Raw genomic sequence first — 14,062 nt, forward strand, 5'->3', positions numbered from 1 at the left:
TAGAATTCTATTAAAAAGTCAGTGATTTTACTTAAAACATTCAGCTCAATTTCATTACAGTGCTGATATTAGGGCAAAAATAAAGGCCATAGAGCTGAAATTTGCATCGTCATCTGATCCAACCACATGCAGCTCAACTCTGTCCACAGTGTACCTGTGCTCCTGCCAGGGGGTCTGCCGCATACCTGGAAGCATGCTCGGGGAGGAAACTCAGCTTTGCTTGAGATTGGTAGCTCTTAGGATCAAGCCAAAATCTCACTGTTTCTAGACATTGACATGATAGCTCTGCAGACATTTTACATTTATACTAAGATATTCTGTGTCCTAGTGAGAAAGATAGGTTGTTCCCGACTGTGAACTGGAGAGCATGCAGTTTTCAGAGGTTCTGATTTTCATATGTAACAAGATGTTCACAAACTTGGGGATCACACAGGTGTATTTGATTTGCCTTTTACTTTAATATTGACTGTTACATTTGAATTAATTTATTATTACCTTTTCACTAGTAATTATTACCTTTTAACTAGTAATAATCTTACTAGTTATTCCTTTTAATTAGATGTTAATAAGAGTACATAATGTTTATACCATTAAGGCTGGCTTCCTTAAGATTGCTTAATTTTCCATAATTGCTTATGGAAAAATAGACTTATATCATGGTCTGAAGAAAAACACATATTCATATAGGCACAAATCTGGAAAAAGAATTGCCAGGAGGAAAAGTAGGCTGTGAATATGAATAATCCCCAAAGAAGAAACTGCCGTGGTAGGGAGAGTGCCAAGCTGGGATGTGCCAGCAGTTGATGGCAAAGATGGCAGGGTGGGAGGTTCCAAGCACAAAGTGTATGGATTGACTGGATGGAAATTCTCAAGAACTGTTCAGAGTGGAAAACAGAAACAGGATTTGCTTTCTTCTGTTGGAGTTGAGTAGAACAAGGAGGATAGATGATCCAGATGATCAGTTTCCCTTCCCTCCTGCACACTTACTCACCTGCATTGTGCCTGTGCTGGCACAGCTCTGGGCTACTGAGATGACTCAGCCATGGGGAGGGGGTGCCACGTAGACATTTAATAAAGTTCTGCGCAGTAAGGAATAAGCAATAATAACACCTCTACAAAAAGTCACAAAGTTATCATCATAATTGTCCTTAAAATGTGCCTCTATGTATTTGATTTGTTAATACATATTCAATTTGTAAATCATCAAAGAGTGATAAATAAAATTAAAATGTAAACTTTTCTCATACCAGTCTTCTCTTCTTCACTGTTTAGGTGTCTTAATAGCCTGTTACTTAGTTTTTGCAACAAGAATGACTGCTGACCAAGCAATTATATTTGTGCGGGCAAAGCGACCTAATTCCATACAAACCAGAGGACAGCTCCTCTGTGTAAGGGAATTTACTCAGTTTCTAACTCCTCTCCGCAATATATTCTCTTGCTGTGATCCCAAAGCACATGCTGTCACCTTAGCTCAATATCTAATTCGCCAGCGTCATCTGCTTCATGGTTATGAGGCACGACTTCTGAAACATGTGCCAAAAATTATCCACCTAGTTTGCAAATTGCTTCTGGACTTAGCGGAAAACAGGCCGGTGGTGATGAAGGACGTGTCCAAAGGACCTGGTCTCTCTGCTGAAATAGAAAAGACCATGTCTGAGATGGTCACCATGCAGCTGGATAAAGAGTTACTGAGGAATGACAGTGATGTGTCCAACCCGTCTAACCCCACTGCAGTGGCAGCAGATTTTGACAATCGAGGCGTGATTTTCTCCAATGAGCAAGAGTTTGACCCGCTTTGGAAAAGGCGGAATGTTGAGTGCCTTCAACCCCTTTCTCATCTGAAAAGGCGGCTCAGCTACAGTGACTCAGATTTAAAGAGGGCCGAGAACCTCCTGGAGCAAGGGGAGCCTCCACAGACAGTGCCTGTCCAGGTCTTGGTTGGCCACAACCCCAGGCAGCAGAAGCCCATAGGCCATTGTTACATCCCACAGTCTCCAGAACCAGACTTACATAAGGAAGCCTTGGTTCGCAGCACACTTACTTTCTGGAGTCAGTCTAAGTTTGGAGGGCTGGAAGGGCTCAAAGATAATGGCTCACCAATTTTCCATGGACGGATCATTCCAAAGGAAGCACAGCAGAGTAGAGCTTTCTCTGCAGATGTTTCAGGCCCACACAGCCCTGGGGAGCCAGTTTCACCCAGCTTTGCGAATGTCCATAAGGATCCAAACCCTACTCACCAGCAAGTGTCTCACTGTCAGTGTAAAACTCATGGTGTTGGGAGCCCTGGGTCTGTCAGGCAGATCAGCAGTACACCCCAAAGACCTCTGGACTATGGCTCCAGTCTGAAAGCACAGTTCTTGGTTGAACATGAAACCCAGGACAGTAACGATCTGGCTGAAGCAGCTTCACACCCTACGTTACAGTCTGAATTGAGTGCTGAGGCAAGAAGAATACTGGCGGCCAAAGCCCTAGCAAATTTAAATGAATCTGTAGAAAAGGAGGAACTAAAAAGGAAGGTAGAGATGTGGCAGGTATTATTAGTACTTTATTTAATTATAGATATGTTGGAAGTATGTCAGGGCAAAAGTGTAATACATTTTCCCAAACTTTATTATAGAAATGTGAAGATATGTTTGCATAATACTTAACTTTCAAACTTCAGCTTTCTCATCTCTGATGCAAACCTGATGTTTTAGAAAAAACACAGGGTGTTTGTGTGGTTTCATTTAAATCTGCATATGCAAGAAAGCACTTGGTGCGATGCTTGACCCACACAAGGCATTGATATTAGTAGCTTGTTTCTTTCTTCCTGGGTCTACGGGGGTAACTGGCCCACAGCAGACAGCATTCGAAACTGATTTGAAGCATCTTTAACCTGAGATCTGGCAGAGGGAACCATACTTTGAGAACCACTGACCTACAGACATAAATAAAATGGTTATTTTCCAAAGCTCATCAACACTAGTGCTGAGCAAGTTCAGAAAAGTGAGGCTATCTCCTTGGCATCCCCTCCTTCAGACTTGCCAATCCTGCTCTAATAGGGCAACTATGGGAAATCAGGAGAGCAAGTGGGTGGAACCACGGATTCGTACGTGCCATTCACTTTAGCTGAGATGAGGTCTTTGGGGTCCATTTCTCAGCTTTTACTTCAATTAGAATGTAAATTTTTAACCCTTTTTTGTGTTGTGCTTTTACTATGATACAGTCATAAGTCAGCCATACTTTCTTTGCCCTGAATGAGCAAGCACCTGTTCTCGAGAAAAGATAGGCCTTATAAACCTAGCTATCAGAAACAGCTAAACTACCCCAAAAGGAGGCTGACTTGGACTGTCGTGAATCACCAAAATCTTGACTTCTGAGACCATAACCTACCGTGAATTATTTTAATAGCTCGCTTTCATAGTCTGCCATTGATTAAACAAGGCATATAAAATTTCTGAGTGCCAGTATCTCTTCAGGTGCAGAGGCATGAAAATTAAGTTTGGAGCTTCACACTAACTTACAACTATATGATGGGAGGAGAGAACTTTTGATAAAAATTTTATTCTTCAGAATTGTGTTTTGCCTATCCAATAGTTAAATGTATTGCTTTCTTCCAAAATGACCTGTTTTCTTTATTTTCTGCTCCAAACTGAAAAAGTCTTTCATTCAGTCAGCAAATGTTTCCTGGGCATTACTGTGTGTTAAGAGTTAGCAAGCAAGAGAGTCTTCTATTTTAGATGAAAATCTCGCACCCTCACTCCTGGGTCAGCCCCAGTGGCTGTGCGAGCTCTGCCTGTGGTGATGAAGCGTTCAGGACTTGGTTTGGGCCAGACTATACGTAAAGTATATGAAAGCATTTTCTGGAGGTGAACACAGGCTTTAATCAGGATAGTTTTGTGTTTTTTTCCTTTCTAGATTTTATTTTAGGACTTTTAGTCATCAAAAAAAATCAGCTGAATTCTGGAAAAGAATAAAATGAACATTATTTGAATAGTATAATGGCACCCATGCCTGTACTAGACCATTTCACATGTATTATTTCATGTGGTTTTTCACAGTTATCATAGGATATATCTGTGAGGCAGATGATACTATTTCTACAGTCTTTGTTAATCTTATGAATTCAGTGTCACAGATGAGGATGCTAAAGGTCACAAAGGTTAGAGGGTAAGTGACTTGCTCAGGGTCACATGGCATGCATGTGGCAGAGTCAGGGTACAGCTCATGTGTTTAATACTTTCTATTATCCCAGGATTCTTGGCTAACCTCACTGGAAAGGCTCAGGAAACATCATGATAAGATAGTCATTTTACTAAGAGGGTTTTTGAGTACTGTCAGTTCTGCCCAGCTTGTCTGCTTCATAAGATTGAATCAAGAGCTACTTTGTTTTATACATGATCTATGGGATAGGAAGGACTGTGAATAACAAAGTATTGGCCTATTCGTAAGATAATAAAAACAAACCCAGTACCAGAGGGCCCTTGTGGTGTAACAGAAACAGCACAGACTCTGGAGTAAGACAGAACTGGGTATGAACACCCCCTTTGCCATTTTCTAGCTTTTGGCTCGTAGGTGAGTTATTTCGTCTTTCTTGAGCCCCAATGCATTTACCAGTGAGGAAGCTCCCTGATGGGTGCCATTTGAGAGTTAGAGATAAGACATGCATTACGGTTTCAGTCCCACTGTGTACATGTAGTAAATATTGGATAGGTGAATGAATGAGTGCATGGTAGCAATTATTATGCTTACTTCTATTGTAAAAAATGTATTTGACTCACTAAAACATAAATCTGAACCCTATCAGAAATTCATTAAAATCCTTATCTCACTTTTCCTTTGCTCTCTGTGAGGTAAAGTTTTAAAATCTCATGCTTACATTTTCTCTAAGCAATTGGAGTATTAGAAAAACTTTCCAGTTATTTTCCCTATGTCAGATTTCAGGCTTATTGTTAAATCCTACATAGGGTTCTAAAAAGATATTTCAAAGAAGTACATATGCCCCATTTACCAACTTTCAAGCACCTTCATTTTTGCTGACTTCGAAGCTCAGTCAAAGCTTTTCCTTTTCCTTAGACCCCAGGTTAATGTATAAATGTTCCCTTATTTCTACTTTTTTGTCTACCATCTACTTTATTGCAAAAAATAGTTCTGTTTTGTTCACCAGAAGCCTGAAAAGGAAGGCTCTTCTGAACTGTTTCTGTGGTTTCTGAATAAAGTAGAAAACGTGGATTAACTAAGCCCTTTCTCTGTGCTATAAGCTTTAACCGACCTTATCTCAGTCAGTCAGCCCAACAACTTGAGGCAAGGGATGAGTTTCATAGAGAGAAACTGAGGCTTACAGAATTCAGTGTCTTAGTCCAGTGTCCAGCCTGGAAGTGGAGAGGCTGGGAGGGGCCCAGTTCTGCACCCTAGAGCCTGAGTCTTTCACTCTCGTGGGCAGTGCGAGGATCATGCAGTGTCAACTGGTGCACCTCTCTCTCCTCTCCTTGTCTCTGTCTCTGTTTGTCTGTCTCTTTCTCTTCCTTTTTAGAAAGAGCTTAATTCCCGAGATGGAGCTTGGGAAAGAATATGTGGCGAGAGGGACCCTTTCATCCTATGCAGCTTGATGTGGTCGTGGGTGGAGCAACTGAAGGAGCCTGTAATCACCAAAGAGGATGTGGACATGTTGGTTGACAGGCGAGCAGATGCCGCAGAAGCACTGTTTTTATTAGAGAAGGTAAAGTGGCTGTAGGACCAGTTAATGACTGTAACTGAGGCCCTTAGTTTTTCACGCAGAAAGAAAAATCCATTATAAAAAAGGGAATTCATACAGAATCCCAAATCTAAGTTTAATTTAATAGTTTTTCTAAGAGAAGAGAAGAAACTGATACCCAGTGTAAATGCTTAGAAAATACAAAAATAAAAAATAGAAAGGGGAACTATCCATAGTCCTGGGAGAGGCACTGCAAACATTTTCAAATCTTTTAAACTTATCAATATGTATATTAACTTGTTAAAAATCATTTTAACATGTAAGTTTGTTTCATTTTTGCTTCAAGTTGTAGCTGTTTTCCCGCGAATAACACAAGCTTTTCATAAATACTGACTGTAACAGATATGATGCTGTAACACGAGACTGTGCCATAATTAACCACTTTTTCTTTTTTTTTTTTTTTTTTGAGATGGAGTCTCGCTCTGTGGCCCAGGCTGGAGTGCAGTGGCGCGATCTGGGCTCACTGCAAGCTCGGGCTCACTGCAAGCTCCGCCTCCTGGGTTCGCGCCATTCTCCTGCCTTAGCCTCCCAAGTAGCTGGGACTACAGGCGCTGCCACCACACCCGGCTAATTTTTTGTCTTTTTAGTAGAGACGGGGTTTCACCGTGTTAGCCAGGATGGTCTCGATCTCCTGACCTCGTGATCTGCCCGCCTCGGCCTCCCAAAGTGCTGGGATTACAGACGTGAGCCCCCGCGCCCGGCTTTACCACTTTTTCCTTGTTGAGTGTTTGTTTCTACTTATTTGCTGTGAGCATGCGTATGGGAAAAATCATGAAGTAGGTTGGGATATGCATTCATTCGTATTTTTAAAAAGGGGTAGGTGTCACACATTTATACATGCATATGTAATTTGTATGTGTAAAATATAGATGTTTTCTATATTTTATGTATAAAAGATATATGTTTAAAATAGAGAAAATATGTATATATGTATAAAATATAGAAGGAGAAATAAGAAACTGGTAATAGTGATTACCTTTAGGAAAAGATATTAGAAGACAATGGATCTAGGAAACAGGAGAAATTGTATGAAGCCTTTTATACAATTTATCGTTTTTATCCATACAGTGATACTAAATTTTCAGTTTAAAATAGGCTTTGTTCTTGTTTTTGTTTGGTTTTTTTTTGAGACAGTTTCGCTCTTGTTGCCCAGGCTGGAGTGCAGTGGCGCGATCTCAGCTCACCACAACCTCTGCCCCCTCGGTTCAAGCGATTCTTCCGCCTAGCCTCCCGAGTAGCTGGGATTACAGGCATGTGCCACCATTCCCGGCTAATTTTGTAATTTTAGTAGACAGGATTTCTCCATGTTGGTCAGGCTGGTCTCAAACTCCCCACCTCATGTGATCCGCCCACCTCGGCCTCCCAAAGTGCTGAGATTACAGGTGTGAGCCACCGTACCAGGCCTGTTTTTGTTTTAAGAAACAATGTTATCGAATAACCAACCTTGAGTTACCTACTATGCTGCATGTAAACATCTCCTCAGTTTCTAAATTTCACTAAAAATCTTCTGCTGTTACTACACAGACACACACACACACACAGACACATATGGATGGATGCACACACGGACATACAGATACATGCGCTCACACACATGCACAGATACAATACACAGTACACAGACGTGTGTGCCTGCACACACACACAGACACTCACACACCACAGTTACCCAATACACCTCTTTTAAGACATAATTTTTCCTGTATCTGAAGTCCTTTTCTTAGGATATTTTCTCAGCAGTTAAATCACAAACATAAAACAGGAGATGATGAGAAGGGAGATTAATGTTTGGTAGGTGACTGGGCCAAGCCCTTCAGGACATAATTTGCATTTTCTCTTCTGTTTATCTCAATACCCCTTAGAGGTAGAGGCCAGTTTCACAGACAAGGAAAGCTGAGGTTGCATGCCCAAGGTTGGCACCACATGTCAGAGCAGAATTCAAGCTCAGACCACTCTGGCACAAAGCCCGTGTGCCTTCTATTACATAAGGCTGCCTGTTTTATCCTATTTCACCCTCACCCCATGTATAGGGCATTTATATTGTTTCAGGTTTTTTACTTTCATAGGCATCATTGTAATGATAATTTGTGCTTGCAGGTGTTTCTTTATTATAGATAATGCTCTTGTAGGTTTTCAGAATTGAAATGAGTGGGTCTCTGTACATTACATCTTGGATATGTATTGCTGAAGGTGATGGAATTTCTCCTTTGCTAAGGTAAACAGCCCTCAGGAGTGAAGTCAGTGGGCACATTTTTAAGTATCTTACCCCCTTAGGTTGGAGGCTAAGCACTTAAGCACTGCATTGCTCCTGGGGGACTGGGGTTGCCCTTGTCCTTTTCTTTGTCTACCCGCCTCCCTCCATATCATCTGCAGTGGCTGGGTACCCAGATCCTGACCACTCAGTGCCCAGTTAGTCCATGAATCGCTATGACATGTCGCCATCTACTAGACAACTGACATGATTATATCCAGAAACAACAAGAATGGGAAAATCTATTCAATTCACGGCAAGAGAAACACTTGGTTTAAAATTGCACTGATCTTCAAATTTAGTTTTACTTTGTGCAATAGCTAGCCAGCTTTGATATTATCTCCTGAAAACTTTTCAAATTATATTAACACATAACAATAAACATTTGTTGATGTTTAGATATTTTGTTAGATATTTTGGCATTTGACACTATGAGTACTTGGTCACAAACCAATTCTTGACTCTAAGATAGTTTTGAATCGATTTATTGAGGCATTTTTTGAACAAATTTTTAAAATTTTGATTTCTACAAAAACAGGGACAGCACCAGACTATTCTCTGCGTGTTGCACTGCATAGTGAACCTGCAGACTATTCCCGTGGATGTGGAGGAGGCTTTCCTTGCCCATGCCATTAAGGCATTCACTAAGGTGGGTCACACTCTTCTTTCCCCTCTCTGAACCACAGATCAGCATCATCTTTGTAAATCAGAATCCAGAGGTCACCATCCTCCTCTAAAATAAAACATGTATGTGTACGTTATTCCCTTCATGGAAATCTGTTTGACATTTCTTCTAAGTAGTTGCAGAGTTTTAACCAAAGAAAAAGTTTCCAAACAATGATCTTAGGAAAAACTGAACTGTGGGTTTTTTGAAGGAGAACATTGGAACAAAGAGCTTTTATATAAAAGAAAGAGAGAAACAACTGAGTATTGAATACATATTTTTAGATCACGTGCCTAATCAGAGTCAGAGAATCTTTGCTTGTTGAGCCAGTTCTACCTTGGGTTTAAGTAAGAAACCATCTATTGAAAAGTAAATATCCCACATTGCTGATTCAGTACTGAGTCCTGGTTGGCAAATCCTAAGGAAAGAGTTAAAAAAAAAAAAAAAAAAAACAGGTTTTATTTCTAAAAGCCCATCCTTTTGGATGCAGCAGTTTTTCCTGGCTGAAGAAAGAAGAAGCCAGGTTCTTACCCAGAGAAAAGTTTCCCTTTACCCCATCAACTATAATATGTTTATTACTTCTCATTGATATGAAAGTATCTATAATTTGTTTGTTACCTCTCATTGATATGAAAGTGTCGTTAAACAAAGAACCCAGCTTTTGAATGACAACATCTGTGGTAACATTAATAAGTTATATAACTCATTCACAAGTTGTGAAGATTCTTCCTTTTTAATATTTGCCCAGTCTGCTTCCCCTCCACTCTTTCCAGCGTGATGTTCTTACTTCAGGCCTTCCTTTTTCCTCATCTGGATTCTATGGCACTAACCACTGACATCTCTTCAATCTGTTCTCAACTGTTTCCAGAGTCAGTAGTCTCAAATCCAGACCACGTGGTCCTTTACATCTGTATTTACATTTTCATAGACTGAAAGCCTACCCACCATGTGAAGAAGGTTGTGTTTTGGTGTTTAAGAAAGTAAACAGAGCCGGGAGTGGTGGCTCATGCCTGTAATCCCAGCACTTTGGGAGGCTGAGGCGAACAGATTATGAGGTCAGGAGATCGAGACCATCCTGGCCAACATGGTGAAACCCCATCTCTACTAAAATACAAAAATTTAGCTGGGCGTGGTGGTGTGCGCCTGTAGTCCCAGCTACTCAGGAGGCTGAGGTGGAAGAATGGCTTGAACCCGAGAGGCGGAGGTTGCAGTGAGCCAAAATTGCGCCACTGCACTCCCGCCTGGCAACAGAGTGAGACTCCATCTCAAAAAAAAAAAAAAAAAAAAAAAGGTAAAAAATTCAGACCATTGTTAATGTTAATAAGGAGTTTTTTTGCAAATGGGATATACAGTGTAGTTATAGATAAAATTAAATTCCTGAGCTTGACTGAAAAAATTTCTTAAGATTGGTCTCTCTGAAAGCAGTAGGAATTCTTTATAACTTCTGTTGGCCTTTTAAGGGGATATGAAGGAAAAGTTAGAGATGGCAATTGTTCAAAATCTGTCTATAGAAAATGTTAGGAGACAGTTTTCCTTGGGTCTCTCATGTCTCTTCATAGTCTGATGAGCAGATGCCCTGACCACTCTCTTTGGGGATCAGCTCTTCACTAATGTCTGGAGAGCTCTGCCTGGAGAGCAGAAGGCACACGTTCTGACTTCCAGGATAATAAAAATGTTTCCCTTCAGGGCAAAGGTTGGCAGACTTTTTTGCAGCCCCCTTGTGAAACATTGGAGTTTCCTAAGCTTGGGGCTCCTCAGCTATGAGGCAAACCCCGTGCTTGTGCAGCCTCCACCTAGGCCCCTCTGCATTGCCCCCATGAGACTTGGGAGACAAAGAGAACCTATGTGAACATGAAGCACGTGCAGCTGTGAGAAATAAAAGTTGTCTGTCTCTGACCCAGAAATCTTGTATCTTCTACCAGTATCCGTAACACTGGCAAGCTAACAGGCTAAAGTCAGATCCTTTACAGTTGTTGACAGAGGGAACAACCTTCCATTTTCAAAATTTATCAGAGGAGAAATTTCAGAAGGAGAGAAGCAGTGATTGTGTGACCCTGATTCTTTCCCAGGGAGTCACACACTATTCTGGGAAGGGGGTTGAGGGTGGTTACTTGCTCTGGTTCTCAGTTCTGCCATCACTCCTAACCCAGAGTATGGTAAACTTGGGTGAAAAAATGCAAATATGTGTAAATAGGGCTCTCCCATCAAGGGGAAAGGAAATTTACCTTTATCAAGGTGGGGTTTGTTTGTTTGTTTGTTTGTTTGTTTGTTTGTTTTTTGAGACAGGGTCTCACTCTGTCTCCCAGTCTGGAGTGCAATGGCACAATCTCAGCTCACTCCATCCTCTGCTTCCTGGGCTCACGCATTTCTCCCACCTCAGCCTCCCAAGTAGCTGGGACAACAAGCACGTGCCACCATGCCTGGCTAATTTTTTTTAATTTTTTGCAGAGATGAGGTTTTGCCCTGTTGCCCAGGCTGGTCTCGAACTCCTGGGCTCAAGCGACCCTCCCACCTCGGCCTCCCAAAGTGCTGGGATTATAGGCGTGAGCCACCACGCCTGACCAGTTGAGGTTTGTATATATGTGCCAAACATATGTTAGACTCACAGATACGCTATCCTATGAAGGGGGGTATCATTATCTCTGTTTTACAAAGGAGGATTTCGAGGTCCAGAGAGGTTGGGTATGAGATGAGGACACATAGCTAGCAGGTGGGGAGCTGGGCTTCTATTCATGTCACTCTGATTCTGTCCAGAGTGGCCACAGGGCCTCTCAGCAGGACGTATACGGCTGATGTACTGTTTTAATACAGGAAATTTTTCCCTTATACCATCAATGATAGTCTCAAAAAATTCACTTCATACCCACTGTTGACTTGCTTCATGTCTGGGTGTATATAATTAGACTAAATATCCAGGCACTAGATTTAATTTTGGGGTTTTCATTCATAAGTTTGGATTGACATGGTTGGCAGTTCTAATATAGTCTTTCAACTAAAATGTGAAATTTATTATGTGTATTTTATATAGAGTTTTGTTCGTAAGTCTGTTTTTTTCTCCACCCCCTCCTTCTCTCAAAACAGAAACTAGTTAAAATTCTTGTTACAGTGTCCTGAATGTAAATTTCTTTATCACCAGGTTAATTTTGATTCTGAAAATGGACCAATAGTTTACAACACCCTGAAGAAAATATTTAAGCACACACTGGAAGAAAAAAGAAAAATGACAAAAGATGGCCCTAAGCCTGGCCTCTAGCTTTCCCTCGTGGTGAATATTTCAGACCTAAAGATCCAGATAGTATCTCTGTTCATATGTGAATAAGTTGAAGTTTGTGGGGCTACTTTTTCTCATAGCACTTTATTTTGAATGTTGTTGATTTGTGCTGAGAATGGTCATCCCTATTTGAACCAATTATTTATTTTTAAATATCCTTGAGCTACATTTTTGTTTTGAAAAATTGCCATAAATTTGGTGCCACTTTCTTTTATTTATTTGACTGAGTTAATATTGCATTAACATTTTGAGTATATAGTGTTTACATTCTTATTCCTTTTGACGTTTTGGAAATAATCATAACTTGTCTTTCCAAAATAACCATTTTCTTGATGGAACTCTCCCTAGAGTTTTTACCAAATAGCTAACTTCAGCAGTAAAACCTCACTGTGTGTCCATCCCCACAAATGAACTAAGAAAGTCACCAAGTGTCTTAAGCTGTTTTATATTTGTTACAAAGAAGGCTATTGCTATAATATTTTTAAAGGGTTTTTTTTTTAACTTTGAAATTTTTTGTTTTTCCTTTTCTTTTTATAAATGTAACAGAGGGTTTCAAAGCATATTATTTTTCAGAGAGATTTAGTTTTACTTTAATGGAGTGACCGTGAAGTGGTTGAGATTTTTTACTTGTAGAAAGTAGACTTGCTCTTTGTCAGATTTCGAAACAACCTTGCCAGCCTTGGCTGTCAAAAGGAGGCAGGAGCAGTTCTCAACACACCAAGCCTTATTCCCACTCTCTTGGGTTGCTGCTAAGCCAAATAGCATCTTTACAGAGAGGAAGTGGGATCAGAGACAGGACGTGTGGGAAGTTGCTAAGAAGCAGGGCTTGCCTCTGTCCTCCCAGGGACTCCACAGGGACATTCGTGCAGGGCAGGGGCTCTGTGCCAGCCCTACTCTCTCAGGTGCCACAGCCACTCTGCAGAGGTGACTCTTGGAGCTGGAGGAAGTCAAGACTGGGCCACTGTGCTGATGGTGTATTAGCATGAGCAGTGTGGCCCTGGCCCCACACTCCCAAATCTGCCACTCCATAGACCCACTTGCCTCAAGGTTTGATACTTGGCTGCTTTCTTACAATGAGAATTAAGATTTTTAAACTGAAGTTGACCATACAGGTTGCATTAGCCCTAACTGGCTTCATGTAAGAAGGGTGGCTGCCTAGACTAGTTCCTTGTAAGCTGAACCATCAATTAACAATTGAAGCCGTACTTTTATTTAAATTAATATGTGGAGATACCAGAGGCCAAGCCACAGAGAGGATAATAGTTTTTCCCAATAAAGGTGATATTAATCAGACTAATTTCTTTTTTTTTTTTTTTTTTTTTTTTTTTTTTGAGACGGAGTCTCGCTCTGTCGCCCAGGCTGAAGTGCAGTGGCGCGATCTCAGCTCACTGCAAGCTCCGCCTCCCGGGTTTATGCCATTCTCCTGCCTCAGCCTCCCGAGTAGCTGGGACTACAGGCACCCGCCATCTCGCCCGGCTAGTTTTTTGTATTTTTTAATAGAGACGGGGTTTCACCGTGTAGGCCAGGATGGTCTCGATCTCCTGACCTCGTGATCCACCCGTCTCGGCCTCCCAAAGTGCTGGGATTACAGGCTTGAGCCACCGCGCCCGGCCAATCAGACTAATTTCAAACTAAAGAAGTTACTACCTAAAGACGGAATTCAGGGGAAGCAAGACTCATTTAGAACAAATGAAATTTCTCCAGGCCTACATTTCTGAATTAACCTCTAGCACATCCAAAATATTTCAGTCATTATCAGTCTCACTAACTCTAATGCCAAATGCTAAATGCAGTGTTCTTTCACACTGTTTTAATTTTCTGGGGAAATCAAGTCCAATGGATGTTAATGAAGTGGATTGCCCATCCTCTTCATGACGGCATTAAGAGAGCACTGTGCTGTCAAGTGCCTGGCCTGGGAAAGAAGGGGAAGAAACAATTGGATTTTATCCCAAGGTGCACTATAAAAATAGAGTTTTTACAAAAAAAAAAAAAAAAAAAAAAAGATATTTGTTCTCGTCTCAATTGGCCTCATCTGGGCAAGTGACCCACAGGTCTTTTGGCGAGTTCGCTATTTGCCTGTTTAAATACTTGTTTCAACTTAGAGAACAGTTATGATGTGACCATAGCATTGCACGACTAAAA

General features: G+C 41.1%; 1 protein-coding gene across 2 annotated transcripts in view; it reads left to right on the forward strand.

The window, feature by feature from the left end:
• Positions 1 to 14,062, forward strand: part of PTPDC1 (protein tyrosine phosphatase domain containing 1) — a 102,151-nt gene that overhangs the window by 69,734 nt on the left and 18,355 nt on the right. Inside the window, exons 7-10 of one of the 2 annotated variants that reach the window (XM_010375126.1) lie at positions 1,273 to 2,531; positions 5,513 to 5,698; positions 8,524 to 8,634; positions 11,786 to 12,133. In XM_010375126.1, coding sequence (XP_010373428.1) covers positions 1,273 to 2,531; positions 5,513 to 5,698; positions 8,524 to 8,634; positions 11,786 to 11,902 — 1,673 coding nt within the window. In that variant the 3' untranslated portion in view covers positions 11,903 to 12,133. Of the gene's footprint in view, positions 1 to 1,272; positions 2,532 to 5,512; positions 5,699 to 8,523; positions 8,635 to 11,785; positions 12,134 to 14,062 lie in introns of those variants that run through there. The other variant, XM_030919773.1, reaches the window with a different exon arrangement.

Source organism: Rhinopithecus roxellana, chromosome 16, assembly GCF_007565055.1.
Source record: "Rhinopithecus roxellana isolate Shanxi Qingling chromosome 16, ASM756505v1, whole genome shotgun sequence".
Classification (NCBI taxonomy): Eukaryota; Metazoa; Chordata; class Mammalia; order Primates; family Cercopithecidae; genus Rhinopithecus; species Rhinopithecus roxellana.